Source organism: Elephas maximus, chromosome 17 (assembly GCF_024166365.1).
Source record: "Elephas maximus indicus isolate mEleMax1 chromosome 17, mEleMax1 primary haplotype, whole genome shotgun sequence".
Taxonomy (NCBI): domain Eukaryota; kingdom Metazoa; phylum Chordata; class Mammalia; order Proboscidea; family Elephantidae; genus Elephas; species Elephas maximus.
Window position 1 is genome coordinate 45428413 of NC_064835.1, and position 21949 is coordinate 45450361.

Here is a 21949-nt window from a genome sequence, read left to right on the forward strand (position 1 = left end):
TTCAAAGTGAAATCTGTTCCTGACCCACTGGGACCCGAGAGAACAGGCTTGATGCCCTATAGATTAGGAGCTGTGGAGGCTGGCCTGGCTTCTGCTGGTCCTAGTTCAGATAGGTGTAACCATCACTATGTGAGAGGCTCTGACTCTACTTGTAGGAAATGGTGGCTGGCTCTCTGAGCATGACTGGCCAAGAGACTGGAGTGTGAGTCACCACAGTATCCCCATTGGAAGTTAAAATTATGAGAGAGAAGTGAAAGGTTACATAGCAATATTAAGCATGATTTTCAAGATTCCCTTTTGCTATTTATTTCAGGCTAATTAATTGTTTTATGTGAGTGCGTGAGTGTGTTTGTGTGTGTGTGAAATTTTTATTCATACACCAAACCAGACAATTAAAAAAAAGAAAAATAGCCTGAGAATGCCAGGCATAAAAGAGCCTCTTTCTTTTCTAAAATCTTCACCAGAGAGCAGGTCCCTCTTGTTCTTGTTCTCCTGAGTTTCACAGGTCTGAACACCACATTTCTCCCACAGTGTGTGTGACATCGTCATCTAACTTGAGAACAGAATGCACAGTGGAAGAAGTGGTGCCCTGAGAGCTGACCCTCCCCTCCTCCTTCTCCTTTCCCATCCCCCTTCTGTCCTCACCAGGGATCCAGAGCATTAACAGCCCCAGGAGCTGAGCAGGAAACCTCATTTTAGAAGTTGATCTCATGAGTCCTGGTAAGGAAAGGCAGATTAGAGCTGAACTTATATCTCAGACTTTGTCAGGGAAGGTCCTCCCTGGGGAACAATATGCAAATCCCTTGGTGGGTGCAGCAGTGTGGAGAGGACCAAGGGGAGGGTGGGCCTCTCCGATGAGCAATTAACAAAGTGTCTTCTGTGTTTGGAGGAAAACCAACAGAGAGAAAGTTGGTACTGCCTGCTGTAGTGGTTACTTTGGATTGTTTTAAAAGGCTGCATTCATGTCCAGGACACAATGCACATGGCCCTGACACTGTAAGAAAACATCAGAGACCCTGAAGTTGGACAGATGAGTGTCTAGGGCCATCCTGCATGGTTCTCGCTCAGCTAACCTAAAAAAGGAATCATTCCCCACACCCACCATGTTGATCCACAGAGTGTCTACAAATAATGAGCTGGACCTGAGATCATTCGAGATTATCTGGTATCCAGTAGTTAAGTAGAAACTTTAGTGAAGGGTAAGGCAGTACACAATAGCACAGAAGCCAGCACAACTTGTACAAGACAAGGTCATGGTAGCTCTATAGATGCATCCAAACTCCCTAAGGGACCGAATTGCTGGGCTGAGAGCTGAGAGGACTGTGATCTCGGGGATTATCTAGCTCAATTGCCATAACATAGTTTATAAAGAATATGTTCTACATTCTACTTTGGTGAGTAGTGTCTGGGGTCTTAAAAGCCTGTGAGCTGCCATCTTGGATACTCCACTTGTCTCACTGCTTTGGGAGTAAGGAATAATGAAGAAAACTAAAGACACAAGGGAAAGATTAGTCCAAAGGACTAATGGACCAAATCTACCACAGCTTCCACCAGACTGAGTCCGTTACGAGAGGGTGTTTTGCTACCATCACTGACTACTGTGACAGAGACCATAATAGAGGTTCCCAGAAAGACCTGGAGAAAAATGCAGAAAAAAATTCTAACTCAGAAAGAAAGACCAGACCTGTTGGCCTGACAGAGACTAGAGAAACCCTGAGATTATGGCCCCCGACATGCTTTCAGCTCAGTAATGAGTACACTCCTGAAGTTTACCCTTCCGCCAAAGATTGAACAGACCCACGGAACAAACCAAGGCTAAAGGAGTGCACCAGCCCTGGGACAGGAATTGAAAGGCAGGAGAGAATAGGAAAGATAACAATAGGGAACAAAGGATTGAGAAGGGAGTGTTGATATGTCTTGGGTTGGTCAACTAATGTCATAGAACACTGTGTGTGCTAAATGTTTGATGAAAAAGAAGTTTGTTCTGTAAACCTTCATGTAAAGAACAATTAAAAAAACAAAATCCTAGTAAAAAATATTGTCCGGTATATGCTGATACCAGGTTAATTGTTTAAGAATTTTGGAATCTAGTGCTACAAACTCTCTTTCCCTGGGACTCAGTGAATGAAACTCCTAAAGAGCCTCAAGTCAAAACAGCTTGATAGGGAAGAAAAAATTTTCTCTTATACATAGACAGCTATTAGCCCAGTTTAAGGCAAGGGGAAAAGAGGAAAGAATTTTTATGCCTCAGGTAGTGAATATGATATTCCTGGTAACCACTTGTTGACCTTGATGAATATTCTATCTTATTTGTCTTTCTTTATATGCATATATAAAGTTGTTCTGTTAGGTTCAGTAATAAATCAAATATAATCAAATCAATTTGAATCAAATCGAATCGAATTAAATAGGATAGAATGAAATAACAAAATATGATAAAATGAAACCTTATCAAAGAAATTTGAGCTCCCTAGAATAGTCAGGGAAAACCATAAAGTTGAACACAAATTTAGAGGGTTTAAGAACTAGATAGAAACTTACTTGGGCAGATCTCACTCCTCTTTCATTTTGTTTTCCTTGGAAATTAGGAACCTCCTTATTTGGTTCTCTCTTAGGCGAATATCTTGGCAGCCCCGGGTGAAATTTGAAACTAATTATGAGAATTAATCTTAATTGTCCGTCCCAGAATGCACCAGCATTATTTATTTCAGGCAAAGTAAAGATTCAAGTAGTCTCGGGGTGGCACAAACAATTTGCACTTACCTACTAATCCAAAGACTGGTGACTCAAACCCCCCATCGGTGCCAACAAAGAAAGGCCAGGAAATCAGTTTCCGTAAGAATTACAGGGAGGGAAACCCTGTGGAGCTCACTTCTGCTGTGACACACATAGAAAAGAGTAACCATCATTTCGAAGTACCATGAAGATAATGGGCTTGGTTTTCTTTTTAATTATTTTCATTTTTAAAAGGGCAAAACTTGTTGATTATATAAAAAAAAGTATAGCAAATGTTTACTTGTCAATCATATTTCTGAGTAGCAAAAGAGCAACATCTTTTATTTCTGTCTTGATACTAAAGTTACAAGATTCATGAAAACTGATGTACCCTGGATTCAAACAGTACAATTAATATTGCTCGTAACAGTAGCTCTTTTACCCTCAGAATTTCTACAAAAAAAAAAGATAGTGGAAAAACTCTGATAAAAGTTGCCCGAGATTGATATCTGCAGGCAAACAGAGGGACAGGGACAGGAAAAGGGAGACAGAGAGAGAGGAAGAATTTGACTCAATGGCAGTGAGTTTGGTTTTTTTGGTTTTACAACAGTAACACCTTAATGTGTCAGGCAAATACAGACATTTTGGACTCCAAGCTGAAACAGGAGAAACATGTCAACAATTTGACCTGAGTGCCCCCTAGTGTGCTGCTGACTTAGGACCAAAAACCAAAAACCAAACTTGTGATGGAGTGGAAAGGGACTCATAGTTATCCCAAAGGACAGAGTAGAATCACCCCATAAGGTTTCCAAGGAGCGCCTGGTGGATTCAAACTGCCAACCTTTTGGTTAGCAGCCGGACCCTTAACCAGTACGCCACCATGGTTTCCTAAATACAAAAGAAGTACAGAATCTCCACTCTCCAATGTTTGGCCCTCCGAACAAGGAGCCCTGGTTTTGCAGTGGTTAAAGTGCTTGATGGTAACCAAAAGGTCTGTGGCTTGAATCCACCATCCGCTCTGCAGGAGAAAGATGGGGCAGTGCTCTTCCGTTAAAGATTTACACCCTTGGAAACTCAATGGAGCACTTCAACTCTGTCCTAGAGGGCCGCTATGAGTCAGAATCAACCCAAGGGCAATGGGTTAACTAGAGCACCTGCTTCCATAAAGAAACCCTATGGGGCAGTTCTACTCTGTCCAAAAAGGTTTCTATGACTCGGAATTGACTCAACAGCAGCAGGTTATTAAACTAGAGCTCAGGAGGCCCTGGGTGGTGCAAGCAGTTCAAATACTTGGCTGCTAAGCAAAAGGCTGGAAGTTTGAGTCTCCAAGAGGCTTATCAGGAGAAAGCCATGTTGGCCTGCTTCAGAACAGTCAGCCATTGAAAACCCTATGGAGCCCAGTTCTACTCTTAAAACCTGGGGTCACCATGAGTCCCAGCTGACAACATGGTAAACGGTTAAGTTGAGCACAGATCCAGGGATCATGTCAAGATGAGCTAGGGGGTCTGAAAACGACCCAGAGGCTCTTCCTGGGTCACCAGGCAGCATGTTGGCTGAGGTCTGGTGGCTAATGTCCCCTAGTTGAAGGTGATCTTAAGCTCTTATTTCTGAGAACTGTCCTCTATAAAAAAAATTTTTTTTTTTTTTTTTTTTTAGCTGGCACAAAATGGAGTGAAATATTGTGACCACTGTAATATAAATGTTGTGTGCCCCATAGATAAGGTGTAAGGGGGAATATACATTCTACCTCAGCATCTTTATTGTGTGCCTTTTTTCTTAAAGGAGGGAAGCACCTGGTAGGCCTCTTTGAGCTCTAGACCTTCATTCCACCCCCAGGTATACTGGTGTGGCCCATACACCAGGTACATGGAGTCGGCCAGTGTTGAGAGGGCCTCAGAGTAGTAGAGGCTCTGTAGCACGTCCAGCATGCAGTGTGGCCAGTTAGGATGTAGGAGGCTGAACAAGGTTATCAACCATCCTGACATAACTGACACTTAGAGGACACTCTCCAAACAACAGCAGGAAACACTTTTCTTTTAAAACAGTTGCTAAGATAGGCTATGTTATGGCCTATAACCTCTGTCAATAAATTCAATGAGTTCAAATCATGGGAATTATGGCCCTTCAGCTGCTGGAGACACTCTCTCAGGGAGACAGACAGGCATCTGGAGAATGTGTCACCGCCATCTGCTGGCAGGAACCTGCAATGACAAGCACATGGGATGATGTAGAGATGCTGACCAATCAGGCAGGGATCCAAGAAACAACCAAACCAAAATAATCTCTATCTGCTATAGGTGGACAAGCCCGTGTTGCTCGTAGCATTTATTTCATATCTCATTTTCAAGTCGTAGCTCTGAATTGAAGGATTACTCTGAAGAGAAAACTCCATCTCTAGGTTTGCAAATATCCTCTCCCCTGGAACAGAGCACAACAGGAGCCTGAGGTTCTGGATGGTGTCACCACCCTGCAGCTTCTCTCTCCTGTGATGTTGTTCAGGTTCCACTCTCCAGAAAAGGCTCCATTTATGAGGCTCAGGTCAGCAAGGCTGAGCCCAGGGTGGGGTGGTGGTGAGGGGACATTTACGGCAAGACCCAGGGAGTTCGATGGTGAAAGGCTCAGAGCACAGGGTTGTGGTAAGGAATCTTGTAGGTGCTCTTTTCTGACTTACTCTTTGAATATGACAGTGAGGGGCACCTGTGATCTTGGATTATCTTCCCCAAACAAAGATTTAACTAGTGATGTGGAGCTAATGTTTTGTGCTAGACTACTACTGAAAGGTTAGCAGTTCGAATCCACCCGTGGGGCCTTGGAAGAAAGGCCTAGCGATGCATTTCTGTAAGATGAAAAGCCATTTGCTGTTGACTTGATTCTGACTCATGGTGTCCCCACGTGTGTCAATGGTATGATTTTCAATGATTCATTTCTCAGAAGCAGATCGCCAGGTTTTTTGTTTTACTTTAGTTTTGAGGCTACTGTTTTTGGACTAGGACTTGAGTGCATTAACTGTTAAATATTATTTTAAATTAGTTAATTATTTTTTGATTGTTTCATGTGAGATGGTGAATATTGTCCTTATTATTCCATCTAGCCTACAAGTGGAAGCCTCTCGGCCTCTGCGTTTTAATGTTTTGGTAACTCTCTTTCTAATTTGTAGAAATTCAATTCGTTCTTTTTCTGATCTGAACTGTTCCCATTTTTGTTTTCCGTACCTTGCATACAATGTTTAGTTTGTCATTTGTTTCTTTGAATAAACTCGTATAACGCCCAAATGTGAAGTATGAACAGAACTCCTTTTGTTCCCTGTTATTTCTGTTGCACCACGTTCATATTCATATTATGTTGTTGTTCTGCATCATCACATTGGGTCCAACTGATAGTGACCCTCTGTGTACAACAAACCAAAACACCCCCTGGTCCTGAGCCGTCCTCACAGCCTTTGCTGTGTTTGAGCCCAATGTTGCAGCCACTGTGTCAACCCATTTCCTTGAGGCTCTTTCTCTTTTTCCCTGACCCTCTACCTTATGACGCATGATCTCCTGCAAGGGCTGGTCCCTCCTGATAATATATCCAAAGTAAGAGAGACGAAGTCTCACCTTCAAGGCTGAAGAGTTCCAGGCCCACAGAGGCCATCCATACCTGGAATGAAACTCTTTGAAGAGTTGGCATTCTATCACAACTTTACAAGGAAATCCTGCTTGTTTTTTCCTCTCCATTTCCACAAATGATTCTAGAGCCCTCTTATCAAGTCCTACCCAATGTGGGCATGAAAGATTCCACTTTCTCTTTGGTTCACATTTCCTTTGAGATCTAAGAACTCCTGGAAGCTAGCTCAATATAGGCTCCCCGAGGACTTTCAATACGAGTAAATTCGGGGCCTGTTTTCCATTTCTCTGGCCCTTCCATAGCCCCGGAATGCAATCTCAAGCGCTTGCAGTGTTTTTAGGTATCATTCAGGATACAAGTATCTTCAGAGCTCCGACATTTTCTAGCTATAAATGTTTATGAAACGATGAGGCAAAAATTTCCCATATTCTTCCCTTTCCTTCTATTTTTTTCCAGCTTTTTGTATTGTTTTACAAAACTGTTGTTTTAAAGAAACTAGTCCAACACTTATGTAACCTGAACTCATTTAAAACTCTTTTTAAGCTAAAATTGAAGCTCTTCACTAGATTTCAGGTGTTTCAAGCAGTTGTGATGGGCTACTAACCTAAAGGTTGGGAGTTTGAACACACCAGTGGTACCCTGGAAGAAAAGCCTGTCAGTCAGCTTCTATAAAGAATACAGGCAAGAAAACCCTATGGAGAGCTCTACTGTGTAACACATGTGGTTGTCATGAGTTGGAATCCAATGGACTACAAGATTTCTTTCTTTGTTTTTTTTTTTTTTTTTTTTTTGAGAGATTTTAGAGCGTCTGTGACCCTGCTTTGTTTTTCTAGTCATAAAATTATTCTTTATGTGATATATTTGGCTCCTGAAGTACATTGGCTGGTTTCACAATCTATTGCCCATGTAATTTGCTTTCCATTCACTGACTGCTTTGCATAGGCCCCTCCAAAACCAGGCTGGCTGCTCAGATACTATAAACAGGGCCTTTGCTATGGGAGCTGATCGGCATCAGGCAGGCAGGGGCAGCAAGATGGTGCCACACACTCTGGTCCTCATGTCCCTGTTGCTCTGGGCTTCTGGTGAGAAATGAAAAGTGTTTCAATCTCTCTAGAGTAGTATCTTTCTAGAGCTGAAAAATGATTTTAACATAGAGTGGGAAATGACAGTTATTCGTAAAATGGAACCAAGTATTTGCTGATATGTAATATCACTAGATGTTGTGGTATAAATGGTATATTCTAACGTATGTGTGAAAAAGTGTGTGTATAAATGTGTACATGGTAACCATCCACTCTGATTGCAGGTTCCAGTGGGGACATTGTGCTGACCCAGTCTCCAGCCTCTGTGGCTAAGTCTCAAGGAGAAACGGTCACCATCAACTGCAAGGCCAGCCAGAGTGTGAGCAATAACATAGCCTGGTACCAGCAGAAACCAGGACAGGCTCCTAAGCTGCTCATCTACGATGCAACGACCCGGGCATCTGGGGTCCCTGACCGGTTCAGAGGCAGTGGGTCTGGGACAGACTTCACTCTCACCATCAGCAACTTCCAGGCTGATGATGCCGCAGTTTATTATTGTCAGCACGAAAATAACCCACCTCCCACAGTGCTTCAGCCTCGAACACAAACCTCCCCCAGAGGGCTACAGGCTAGTGAGTCTTCACTGCACCAGCTGCTTCCTTTCTGCTCAGCCCTGAACATGCACGCTTCCTCTCTCTGCCCTAAAGGCCATATCTCCTGACCAATTCCTTGGAGTATTCGCAGGTTCTAAGAGAAAATTAAGGGATGTGGCTTCTTCTGGATCCTCTTTGTGGGAAATTATAGAAAAAAGAATGCCCTAAAAATCTCTTGTAGGGTTTCTCAGGAGTTTCGTATCATAGGAACCTGCTTCTTTTACAAGGATAGCTCACATGATTGATTTGGGGAAGGGCCCAGTGAGTTTTACACCCTGAAAGATTAGTTCTATCTTCCTTGTGCCTTCTTACTCTAGAACAGTCTCATTTTAATTCCTAATTTTCCTGGACTCTTTCCTTTCTCTGCAATTACCCCTCACAGCTCAGGATCTAACCCAGTATTAAATCTAGGCCCTTCCTGTTTAAAGCTTCCCTCACAGAAGGTTATCTTCCTCTCTTTCTTTTTCCTTCCATGGGTTCTGTTTTCCAGCCAAGCCATCCTGGTCAATGTCAATGAAGGTGTTTTCCTGCTCTTAGCTCCCATTTTACTGCCCTTTTCTCCTCTCTCCATTTCTTTCAGTGGCACTCATTCTTTCAAAGGCCAGTCTCTAAGTCATTAACCTTATCACTCTAGAAACAGGGGCCAGCTTTTCCATGTACTTTTTCATGACTTCCTCTTTAAATTAACCCCTTGGGCACCCAAGATTAATTTTGTGACTGAAGGAAATCTTGTTTCTTTCTTCTTGTTAGTTGCCATCTTGTCAGGCCCTGAGTCATGACAACCCAGCGAACAATAAGATCTGACTGTTGTCATCCATAGGGTGTTTACTGGCTGAATTTTTAGAAGTTGACCACTGGACCTTTCTCCCTAGTCTCTATTAGTCTGAAAGTGCTGCTGAAACCTGTTCAGCATCACAACACCATGCATAGAGGAAGTGAGGTGAATGAGGCCTGTAGGTCCCTCCTCAGGTTTATGCAGTTGCCAGCCTAAGTAGTGTTTCCAGTCAGTGTAGAGGAGACTCCGACTGGCCCTGCAGCTAATGGAGACTTTCTCTCCTGGGAGACAGCAGACATTCTGGCACCTAGTGAGCAGGATCTGCCCGCTGGGACCTAAAATGACAGGCACCCGAGGATGATCCAGAGATACTGTGCCATCAGGGATAGAAGGGGAATCAAACCAAAATGGCCTCTAACTGGGAGAAGTGGACAGGCCTGTGTAGCTTGTAATATTTATTTCACATCTCTTTTCAAACAATAGACCTATCTGAATAGGAGGGTCACTCTGGAGAGAAAACTCCATGTCTAGGTTTTTTCTCACCTGGAACATAATAGAGCAGGAGCCTAGCATCTGGGTGGTGCCCATCCTGCAGCTTCTCTTTTTGTGATATTGCTCAGATTCCATCCCCCAAGAAACTCTATTTCATAGCTTTTTTTTTTTTTTTTTCAGTTTGGCTGTGGTAACTCTGGTTGCACAGTGCTTAAGAGCTATGGTGGCTAACGAAAAGGTTAGCAGTTTGAATCTACGGGCCGCACCTTGGAAACTTAATGGGGTAGTTTTACTCTGTCCTATATGTCACTATGTGTTGGAATCGACTCAGTGGGAATGGGTTTGTTTTTTTGCTGTTGCTGTTGAGAACCTACACAAGAAAGCACACACTGATTCAACAGTTTCTATACTTCGTAGCTTTTTATGAGTTTCAGGTCAGCAGGTGTGAGCTCAGGTTGGGGTGTGCCAAGCGAACATTTATGCAAAGAACCATGGAGTGTAATGGTGAGATTCTTAGATCAAAGGATTGTGGTTCAAAAACTTCTAAACTTCATATTTCTTACTTTTTGAATAGGGCAGTACTATTTGAATATGCCAAATATGGTTTTTTTTGGATTCTCTGATGACAATAGTTATATTTTAGTTTTCCTGCCATAATTGCTGAAGTTGCCTGAGTAGTGCAGACAGTTCGTGCTCAGCTCCTAACCTAAAGCTTGGCAGTTGGGACCCACACAGCGGAGCCACAGAAGAAAGGCTTAGTGGTCTGCTTGCATGAAGATTACAGCAAATAAAAGTCTATGGAGCTCAGGGCTACTCTGTAACTCATGCGGTTGCTGGGAATTGGAATCAAGTCAATGGAAATGGGTTTCATTTTGGTTGATTACACTTTCTGGGAATATAAATACATTCTTGAAGAGCACTTATTGAAACTGTTCCTGAGGAAATGGTACTAATGCTCAATTCACAGAGTCAACAATGTTTGCAAACAGAATGGTAGCAGAGGCCTCCAATACCCAATGTTCCATTGCTGGTGTCCAGTGGTGGTGGAGCCAGTCCATCTGTGGTGGTGGTGGGATCACATCCAAACAACTTCTCTCAATGATTTATCGTGAGCTGTGCTTTTGCCAACGAGTTTCATTTGCGTTCTCTACACTATGCTCTGTAGTCTTTTAGTCAAATCTGCATGTCACCCAAGAATCATTTCATTTTCTGCTTAGTTTACACTTAGTTTGTTTCTTTTGTTTGGAATCAAAATCCCTGACTGATAAGAATGTATTTCAATATTTGACAGTATTAGATCTTCGTCAAAGTTTTCACCTTGAATATTAATGTTTATATTAACCACTTTACATTTCCGATTTTTGGAGTTGCAAAAAAAAAAAAAAAAAATCTCATCAGTACATTGCTCATTTTTGTTGTTGAGTTGTTGGGTGCTGTCCAGTCAGTTCCAACTCTTAGTGACCGTATGAACTACACAATGAAACACTGCCCAGTTGTAGGCCATCCTCTTAGTCCTAGTTATGCTTGAGCCCATTGTTACAGCCACTGAGTCAATCCGCCTTGGTGAGGGTCTACCTCTGTTTTGTTGACCCTCTACTTTATCAAGCATAATGTCCTTCTGCAGGGACTGATCCCTCCTGATAACATATACGAAGCATGTGAGACAATGTTTCGCCACCCTCCCTCCTAAAGATCACTCTGGCTGTACTTCTTCCAAGACAAATTTGTTCCTTCTGGAAGCCCATGGTATCTTCAATATTCTTTGCCAACACAATAATTCAAAGGCATCAATTCTTCTTTGGTCTTTCTTATTCATTGCCCCAATTTCACATGCATAAGAGGCAATTGAAGACATCATGGCTTGGTTCAGGTGCATCGTAATATTTAAACTGACGTCTTTGCTTTTTAACACTTCAGAGAGGATTTTTCCAGCCAATTTGCCCAGTGCCATGCATCCTTTGATTTCTCGAATGTTGTTTCCATGGTCATTGATTAGGGATTCAAGGACAGTGAAATTCATGACAATTTCAGTGTTTTGTCCGTTTATCAGGATGTTACTTCTTCGCTCAGTTGTGAAGATTTTTGTTTTCTTTATGTTGAAGTGTAATCCATACTGAAGGCAGTGGTCCTTGATCTTCATCAGTAAATGCTTCAAGTCCTCTTCATTTTCAGCAAACAAGTTTGTGTCATCTGCATCATGAAGGTTGCTAAAGTGTCTTCCTCCAATCCTGATTCCTCATTCTTCTTCATATAATCCATCTTCTCAAACTATTTGCTCAGCATAGAGACTGAATAAGTATGGTGAAAGGTTACAACAGTGACACACACATTTTATGACTTTAAACCATGCAGCATTTCCTTATTCTCTTTGAATGACTTCCTGTTGACCTGTGTACGGGTCCTCATGCACACATTTAGGTGTTCTGGAATTCCCATTCTTCGCAATGTTATCCAGAATATGTTACAAACCACACAGTGGAATGCCTTTGCATAGTCAATAAAACACAGGTAAATATATTTCTGGTATTATCTACTTTTAGCCAGGATCCATCTGACATTAGCAATGATATCCCTTGTTCCAGGTTGTTGTCTGAATCTGGCTTGTATTTCTAGCAGTTCCCTGCCAATATACTGCTGTAGCCACTTTGGAAGGAATATTGTTCGATGATTTCCGTATTCAGTTGGATTACCTTTCATGGGAATAGGCATAAATATGGACACAGTCTTAAAATTCTGACCTTTAGAACAAAAAAAAAAAAATTTTTTTTTTTTTGTTCTTAGAAAGAAAAACATTTCTGTCATTTTGTATCCTTCTAGTAGTTTATGGAGTAAATGTTGTTCTACGTCTTTCTGTTTGCTTTTTATTTTTAAAACCCAACTTATAAAATTCCTTGAAATCATTTTTCTCAATACGAAGTTTGGGGAAATTCATCGGTTGCGGAATTAGCATCTTGTGTCTGCTATACATTTACAAAAGACTTTCTGGAAGCTCAAAAACCAGCATCTTCACGAATTCTTCTCAGCCACACTTCCCCTGAGGACATCTAATATAGAATGATATTTCAATTATCTTAATTCCAGGTGAACCGTAAGTGGTAAATTGAGAAGCAGGGGTTTGGGAAAGTGGGAAAATACTAAAGGCTAAATATCACCAAATATTATCCTGATGAAATATACAAAAAGCTTACTTAACCTCCAGATGTATTCCACTTGTGTTGCCACTGTCTGTGTCAAATGCCTGCCTGTCATGCTGATTAAATTTAACTGACAAATGTATGGAGGCAGGAGGATTAGGATAAGCTCTTAGTCAGCTCTCCTGACATCTGGTCTAGTTGCTCAGAGGCACTTGGACCTCCCCCATCCTTCCTGCTTTCTCTGCCATGTCAAGCCTTGTGCAGCTGACTGGCCACAAACAAGCAGTGTCTGAGTTGAAACAGAGGCACTCATGGTCCAGAGTCTTCAGCTGCAACCCATTCCCCTGAGGTCTCTAAAGTCTTCCTCTTAGCAGCCTCAGAGGTCTGCTGGGACGGCTCATCACTCAGGCAACACATTTAGGAAGCTGGGCCGCTCCAAGCAGAGAGGTTTGCTTGCAGGGCTGTATCACTGCAGGAGGAAGCTGTATACTTTGCTGGCAGTAATAAACTGCAACATCTGCAGCCTCCACCTGTTACCACAAATTGCAGATTTGAGCCACCTGCCGAAAGCCAATAGTGAGACAGGGGGAGGTAAGCAAAAAGAGGGATTTATTGAACACCGTGTTCAAGAGACAGAGGGGGCAAAGTTGCCCCCAGATTCTGTCTGCCCCAAGAGGGCTACAGAAGGGTTTTATAGGGAAAGGGTCAGCGTTTAGAAACTCCCAGGAATGTTGATTCTTCTTTGAGAGGGACGTAATGACGAAATGACTTATTGTTGACGTCCTCAAGTCCTCATTATGCCATCCTGGTTTCGGTCACTGGATGGGTCCGGGTTTTGTTCAATTATCTCGGGTCCTGATGGTATCACTCATTGTTTTTGTCACCTCGGAGAGAAGCATGATTTAATCAACAACAAAAATCTTGATTACCTCGTTTTTCTACAATGGAATTTGTTCTTCTACAATGGTACAATCGTGAGACAGATTCCAGAGCAAATAGTTGACGTTTTTAAAGACTAGAGATTTTACTCACAGCTTATACAGCTAAACTGGAAAATATATTCTCTCTTATTTTAATACTAAAACACTACAGACAATGTATTTTCTCTACTTCAATCCCCCCTTATTTCTGAAGCTTTCTCAATCTTGGGAAATGGAGCGCAGCTCAATCTGTTTCCTACTGAAGAGGGGCATGAAGTCAGGGAATGTTTATTTAGGGTGCGTGTTAGAAGTAGAGTTAATATAAAAGGCAATAGTGTTTAATGGAATCAGATGGTGAACATCCCCTTGGTTGACTGAAAAATTTCCTCGGACATTTAGGGCAAATGTGTTTCTTGCTTTTAAGGTGGTCTCAGTTCCTTTGGCCCAGATTTTTAGAAAACAGGGAACACAAATACACACCATTAAAATTATAATTCTCAAGGTGACAAGAGGGACTAACCAAGATTCTATGGATGGGAATAGATTCGAGATCCAATCCTACAGTCCACTGGGCCGTGCTATGGGATTTGTCCATTCAGCAACTTTGTGGATTGCTTTTAATTTGATGTTCACTTCCTCCAAAGTGTTAACCCAGGTACAACCAGTCTTATTAATTATGGTGCAAATGCCCCTTGATTCTGCCAATAAGAATTCCAACGCAATTCTGTTGTCGAAGACCACTTCAACCAGGGAATTCAGATACCACCAACCAAAACCATTTTTTTTTAACACCGAATTATATCTATTATTCTTAGTTTCTAACGTAACGGGATCTACGGAGAAAATATCATGCTTTTTTTCTTGATGGATGTGCAATGATGATGGTAGAATGGACTTGGGTGGGAAAGACTAGGAACCCTATGGTGCATTGACCCACAAAGTGGATTCCATTTAAGCATTGGATGGCCAAAGTCCAGGGTGAATTACCTGAATTGGGCAACTCACTATTGAGGTATGGCTTACCTCCACATAGAAAAGTATAACCTGGAGGGGCAAATAAGACTTGAATTAAAATGTAACAAATAAGGGTTGACAAGAGAGTCACTGAATGAAGAGAGGAGCTGGAAATCCCTGAAAATTTCCTGATCTATTTGTACTCAGGGTACTTGGGACTTTAATTCCCAATTCCCTATTTCACCATGCTATACATTTCAGATGCGACAGGATAAACAAGGGATGGAAAAAGGATATTGCACTAATCTTGCCCTTATAGGTGCTCAGGGAGCATGCTGTGTTAATACACCCCCAGACATAATTTTATCATAGCCGAAAACCGGGGCAGCCATAGAACTTAGGGGTGCACCAGATCATGGCCAATGGTGGCACACCCAGCAATCCCTGAGATTCCCTCCCTTAGGCACAGCTTGGGATGTGGTAAATAGACCATTAGATGACCAGTTCCAGCCATCTGGAAGGTGAGATGATTCTTTTTTCCCAATAATAATCACATGAGTCCCCTACCCCCAGCTGATTTTGACATCCATAGGAAATCCTTTCCTATATTTCACACAGGAATATGTACTTGTATCAGATAGACTAACATTCTGGATAATAATAGAAAAATTACCATTTTTAGACTGAGTAATGTCTGTCATGGGGGAAGCTTGAAGAAAATCCCCAGTAGCTCCCCAAACTATAGATTGCCCTTCATCTGAAGATTCCCGAATCCACTTAATAGGACCTAAAGGAGTTAAAGTTGAAATAACACAAGGGAGAGTCAGGGTGTCTCCTACTTGTAAAGTCAAGGTGCTTCCTGACTGGAGAATTGTAGGAGCCTGGCTTGACTCTTCTCCGGTCGAGGTAGGCCCGACCTGGAATAGAAAAGGAATAAGGATTTAAGTCATGTGTAAATCTTTGAGAAGTGATATTTTAGGCCTTGAACTGGGGTGCAGGCATATGAGGATTCTTCAGTCCTTCTGCTAGGTTCTTCTGGAGGAGGCGGGGTCTCTTTCACTCTAGTATGATGCACCTATGCATTTACTCCAGCCAGTTTCGGAGAGGAATGAGTAGTCAGGAGGACTTCATATGGTCCCAACCAGATGGGGGCCAGTTGATCTTCTAGATGTTAATTTTTCTAAACCTTTAACAGGACCCGATCCCCTGGCTTGAACCTATGAAGAGGCACATTAGAGGGGGAAGACAAACGGGAAGAGGCATATTTGTTAATGGTACTTATAACTGCTCCTAAGGATCAGACCCAATCTCTCTTTTCAACTTCTGTCATGACAGAGGTGTGGAAAGTTGACCCTTTTAGGAATGGTCTCCCATATATAAGTTCATAAGGACTCAACTTAAGTTCACTTCGAGGGGCCACCCGAATCCGAAGTAGGGCAATTGGTAATACTTGTAACCAAGTGGAGTGGGTTTCTTGGCAAACTTTAACTAGAGTCTTTTTCAAAGTATGGTTCATGTTTTCAATCTTTCCAGCAGATTGCGGTCTCTATGCTGAGTGCAGTTTCCAGGTGATGTCTAAGGCCTTATTAAGTTCTTGATTTACCTGGGCCACAAAGGTTCCCCCATTGTCGCTCTGAATTGAGAGTGGCAAACCAAATCGGGAAATAATCTCTTTGAGTAATGCCTTAGTCACTTCTTGAGCTTGTTCAGTCTGGCAGGGAAAAGCCTCTACCCACCCAGAGTATGTGTCTACAAAAACCAGTAAATATCAGAAGTTTCCAGGTGCTCGAGGCATTACTGTAAAATCTATTTGCCAATTTTCTCCCATGTTCATTCCTCAGTGCTGGATTCTTGGCTCTACTGGGTGGGGTGCCATCTTTGGATTGTTTTTAGCACATAACGGACATCTTCTAGTGACCTCACATACTGTCTTAAGAATCTTTGGTCCCCCAACAATTTGTTGAATCCATTCGAGACTTGCGTCTCTTCCACACTGTGTGCTTTCATGTGGAGTTGATATTATATTATATTGTACACTTGGTCTTCTGGTAACAATATTTATTCTTCAAAATTAGTCAGCAAACTAGAACGTGGTGAATACTGAGACCCCCACTCTTTTGCTCTATCTAAATCATGGGGATTATATGTTGGGTTGGAGAATTCATTGGGGTTTAAATGGGGAATCAGGGCTAACTGTTTTCCTGCCTTTCTCTATTCTTGTAAGGTAGCCCTTTTTGCTTCTATGTCAGCTTTTCAATTTCCAATGGCCTCAAAGGATTGGCCCTTTTGATGCCAATATACCAGTGCCACCTGAAGGGGATAGTGAACAGCTTTTAAAAGCTCTAGGATCTCAGACACATTTTTTATTTCTTCATTAGCAGCTGTCAGGAGTCTTCTCTCTTTCTATAAGGCTCTGTGGGAATGTAAAACTAAATGAGCGTACCTGCTGTCTGTGTAAATGGTCACTCGCTTCCCTTTTCCCAGACGGAAAGTCCAGCTGAGAGCTACGAGCTCAGCTTTTTGGGCTGAAGTTCCCTATGTCAAGGGGTCAGCCTCCAAGATATTTGTCAGGGTTACCACTGCATATCTTGCCGCTCGATGTCCTTCAAGCATGAAGCTACTTCCATCTGTGAATATTTGAAATTCAGAATCCTGTGGTGCGACATCAGACAGGTCAGACTTACTTGAATAGACTTCTTCTGTGGCCTCTACACGGTCGGGAATTGGGGGGGTCCTCAGATACTGGCAGCAAGGTAGCAGGGTTCAGGGAGGAGACAGGTTTTAAAACAACATTAGGGTTATCTAATAGGATGGCCTAGTACTGTCCCATGCGGACGGCTGTAAGCCAGAACCCTCCTTTTTTGTTCTAAAAGAGGAAGAACTGTGTGGGGGGTATTTACAGTCAGCTTTTGGCCAAGTATGAACTTTTCAGCTTCCAGGAGCAGGTTGCAGCCACCGCCTGTAAACAGGGTGGCCATCCCTTAGCCACAGTGTCCAATTGCTTTGAGAAATATGCCACAGGGTGCTGGGCTGGGCCCAAGGTCACTCAGAACTCCCACAGCAATCCCCTTCCTCTTATGCACAAAACAGTTCAAAAGGCTTTTGTAAATCAGGCAGTCCCAACGCTGGGGCCGTCATTAACTTACATTTAATTTTTTTCAAAGGCTTGCTCCAGTTTCCAAGATAAAGTCTATGGGACGTCCTCCCACCTTAAGGGTCACCCGGGGCTCAGGGAGGGAGATGGCCAATGGCGATATTGGTCCTGGCTTCCTCCCTCCGACTCACCTCCAGGGGATGGTCCTTCCTGGTAAGCCTGCAAGGTGGCTGGCTACACCGGTTTCTTTGGGCTATTCCACGCTTTTTGCAATATGCACACCGGCCTGACCCCAAAGAGGGTCTTGGTCTATGCTCTGGCCTTAACCACTTCCTAGGCCCCTTCTCTTTCTCAGAACTCGGAGGTGACAGTGCAGCAGTCAGTAAAGCAGCCTTCTGTTTCATTTTCTGTTTTTCTTTTTGTTCGGCTGCCTAGTCTCCGTTATTATATAATTTAAAAGCAATTTCGAGCAGCTCTCCCATAGGCACGCCCAAACCTCCTTCTAGCTTCTGTAACTTTTTACGTATGTCTGGGGCACTCTGGGAAATGAAAGTCATATTCACAAGTACGGAATTTTGGGGGGTCTCAGGGTCTACATCCGGATATTGCCGGAAAGCATTTGTCACCCTCTCCAAAAAGGTGGAAGGGTCCTCTTTTTCTCCTTGTATTATTTCTCTTAATTTTTGCAAACTCTTCGGTTTAGGGACCCCAACCTTTAAACCCACAGTAAGACAATTCTGATATAGTTGAAGCCGACCCCGCCCATCAGCGCTATTGTGATCCCGTCCCGGATCTGGGGTAGGGACAGTTTCCACACCTGGGGCCTTGATTCATTAAAAAAAAAAGTGGGGTCTAAATCATGTAGTGTATCTGCCTTCTTTTGTGCCTGTTCTAACACCATCCGACGCTCTTCTACAGTAAGGAGGGTAGTTAGTAAAGTTTGTGTATCTGCCCAAGTGGGGCGGCGAGTTGAGAACACAGAAAGAAAAAGTTCAGTCATGCGATTAGGGTCACTCCGATACGGCGGGTGTGATTTTTCCAACTATATAAGTCAGAGGTGGAAAACGGAGTCTATCCCAGTATCGGCCTGCGGGAACGGCCTGCTTCATCCATCCCCGTTGGTGCCTCTGGAAGGGGATAACGCCCTGCTTGGTGTTCGGGGCTCCCTCACCGAAAACTGTACCCTGCCAGGGACGAGAATGGGATACCATACCTGAAGCTGTGTCTCCACCGCCCATCTCCTCCGTGTCTCCCCTTTCTGCTCCCCTTGATGGCCTAGTACTAGAGTCTGGTTCTGGCCCTGGTGGGGAAGTGTGCGTTCTCTTCCTCCGACACTGTCCTCCTCCACCAGAGGCATCACCGCCACCATAAGGAGGAGGAGGGGCCGCAGCTGAAACCAGAGCCCATCCCTCCAGCAAGGGGTCCTCACGGGAAGAATCACAAACCACTTTTGGCTTCTCTTTGCCTTGAAAAAGAACTTGGTTAGAAGGGTGCATTCTGATATAATGACATAAAAGCTTGAACCTAGCGGACTTCGCCCCATTTCTTTTCTTTTCTAAAAAACAGGTCCAGTTGAAAAATTGTATTAAAGTTTAATGACCCAAACCTAGGCAAAGCTTCCTGACTTGCCAATTTATCTTGTGGTCAAACACTATTGCATAGAAAAATCATCTTTTTAGTCATTGGGGCGTAGCTATAGCACCCAGAACTGGTCAAAACGCATGCCAAGGGGGGCTCTACCAGTATGGAGGATCCCCCTCCCATCCCTGGTCCCCGGTGTAGTTTCTCAACTGTGATGGAAGGACGGGCCCTTCTCCTTTCTGCTTGAATGCAATCTCTGGCCCGATCTACTTGAAATTCAACCTCTGCTGTTATCACCTTAATTTCAGTTAAAATGCCCCTGATGCTGATTTTTGGTCCCCAATTCTCACTGAGACGGTTTTCCAACAACACCTGAGCTTGATGTGCTACTGAAAATTTATGAAACCAGTCGTCATGCTCTGAAAACTGGGACCAAAAGTATTCACGGATTTGGGAACAGGTTGTATACAGATAGGGGCTGACACAGCGACGGAGACGGTGCAGCACCTCGCATGCCTCAGTTGGACAATCTCCATCAGTCAAGTTCAAGTGAAGTTCCCACATTCACACCTTTGCATACACACATACGCATACACACATGCACCAACTACTTGGCCGGCCTCACATTCACCCTCGGCAATCTCAACCTCCCAGGCAATCCCTAGAATGACAGAGGTAATCTTGACAGCCTCATTCACAAACCCAAAAAACTAAAACCAAGACTCTAGAGCCACCAAGAGTCCCTTATACAAACCTACTCACAGGGTCAGTCATCGGAAACAGCACTGGCTTCAGAAACCAAGAGTCTAAGCCCCCTCTGGGCTTGCTCTATCTGCCCTGGCCCTGAGCATAACATGGAGAGGATTCGCAGACTCGCCCCAGCAGTTTTTCCTTAGCCAATCTTGCACCCTGCTTACCTTGTTTCTGCGCGGATAGGGACCTGCAGTGTCACTGCGAGAATAAGGACCCTGCAATGTTTCCCTTCTGAGGTTAAAAAAAAAAAAACCTCAGCAGCCACTTAAGGGTTAATTGGCCGGTCCTAGCCCCTCCCAGGGCCACCACCTCTCAAGGGAGAAAGTGCCCCACTTTGGGGGCCAGAATTTGTTACCTTAATTTGTAGATTCCAGCCCCTTGCCTCAAGCGAATAGTGAGACAGGAGGAGGTAAGCAGCAAGAGGGCTTTACTGAACACCCTGTTCAAGAGACAGAGGGGGCAAACTTTCCCCCAGATTCTGTCTGCCCCCCCTCAAAAAAAAAAGAGGGCCACAAAAGGGTTTTATAGGGAGAGGGTCAGGGTTTAGCAATTCCCAGGAATGTTGGTTCTTCTTTGAGGGGGATGTAATGAACAAGTGACTTGTTGTTGGCATCTTGCAGGCCTCTTTCCGCCATCTTGGTTTCGGTCACTGGATGGGTCCGGGTTTTGCTCAATTATCTCTGGTCCTGATGGTATTGCTCATTGTTTTTCTCACCTCGGAGAGAAACATGGTTTAATCAACAACAAAGATCTTGATTACCTTGTTTTTCTACAATGGAATTTGTTTTTCTACAATGGAACAATCATGAGATAGATCTCAGAGTAAATAATCGACATTTTCAAAGACTAAAGATTTTAATCACAGCTTATGCAGCTAAAGTAGAAAATATATTCTCTTATTTTCATACTAAAACACTACAGAAAATGTATTTTGTCTCCTTCAACACCACCTTTACTCTGATCACCCCCCCGATTCAAGGTAAAGGGAGTTTCCCCGGGGTGTGGCATGAACCACCTTTTATCTCTCAAGAGATAAAAGGAAAGGGAACCAAGCAGAGAGTTGCTGACCGCAGAGCACAAAGCAAGAGTGCTTCCTTTGGACCTTGGGTCCCTCAGCCTGAGAAGCTCCTACACCAGGGGAAGATTGATGACAAGTACTCTTCCTCCACAGCCAATAGAGAGAAAAAGCCTTCTCCTGGAGCCGAAACCCTGAGTTTGGACACGAAACCTACTAGCCTGTGAGAGAATAAACTTCTCTTTGTTAAAGTCATCTACCTGTGGTATTTCTGTTAATAGCAGCACTAGATGACTCAGAGTAGTTCTAGAAATTTGTATATTGACCCCTCTACAACAGCTCTTAGGCCAAGGGGAGAATGGAGGGTCAGTAATAAATCAAATATAATCAAATCAATTTGAATCAAATCGAATTGAATTAAATAGCATAGAATGAAATAATACATTAAGATAAAATGAAACCAAATCAAACCAATTTGGGCTCCCTAGAATAGTCAGGGGATAAAACTAGAAAGTTGAACAGAAATTTAGAGGCTATAAGAACTAGATAGAAACTTACTTGGGCAGATCTCACTCCTCTTTCATTTTCTTTTCCTTGGAAATTAGGAACCTCCTTATTTGGTTCTCTCATAGGCAAATATCTTGGCAGCCCTGGGTGAAATTTGAAACTAATTATGAGAATTAATCTTCATCGTCTATCCCAGAATGCACCAACAGTATTTATTTAAGGCAAAGTAAAGATTCAAGTAGTCCCTGGGTGGCACACACAGTTTGCACTCACCCACTAATCCAAAGATTGGTGACTCAAACCCCCCCAACGATGCCAACAAAGAAAGGCCAGGAACTCAGTTTCCATAAAGATTACAGCGAAGAAAACCCTGTGGAGCTCACTTCTGCTGTGATTCACATGGGGTAACCATTATTTGGAAGCACCATGAAAATAATGGGTTTGGTTTTTTTTTTTTAATTATTTTCATTTTTAAAGGACAAGACTTGTTGATTATATGAAAAAACGTATAACAAATATTTGCTTGTCAGTAATATTTCGGAGTAGCAAAAGAACAATAGCCTCTGTTTCTGACTTAGTACTAAAGTTACAAATTTCAGTAAAACTGATTTACCTTGGATTCAAACTATACAGTTAATATTGGTGGTAACAGTAGCTCCTCTACCCTCAGAATTTGTAGAGAAAAAAAGATAGTGGAAAACCTCTTAGGAAAGTTGCCTGAGATTAAT

The 21949-nt window shown here is 43.0% G+C and overlaps 1 gene segment (V, D, J or C); it reads left to right on the top strand.

The window, feature by feature from the left end:
* Positions 1 to 7323: 7323 nt before the first annotated feature.
* On the top strand, positions 7324 to 8109 carry LOC126060442 (immunoglobulin kappa variable 3-15-like). The segment is given in 2 exon segments: positions 7324 to 7403; positions 7628 to 8109. Coding segments are annotated over 2 exon segments (486 nt in total).
* Positions 8110 to 21949: the final 13840 nt, after the last annotated feature.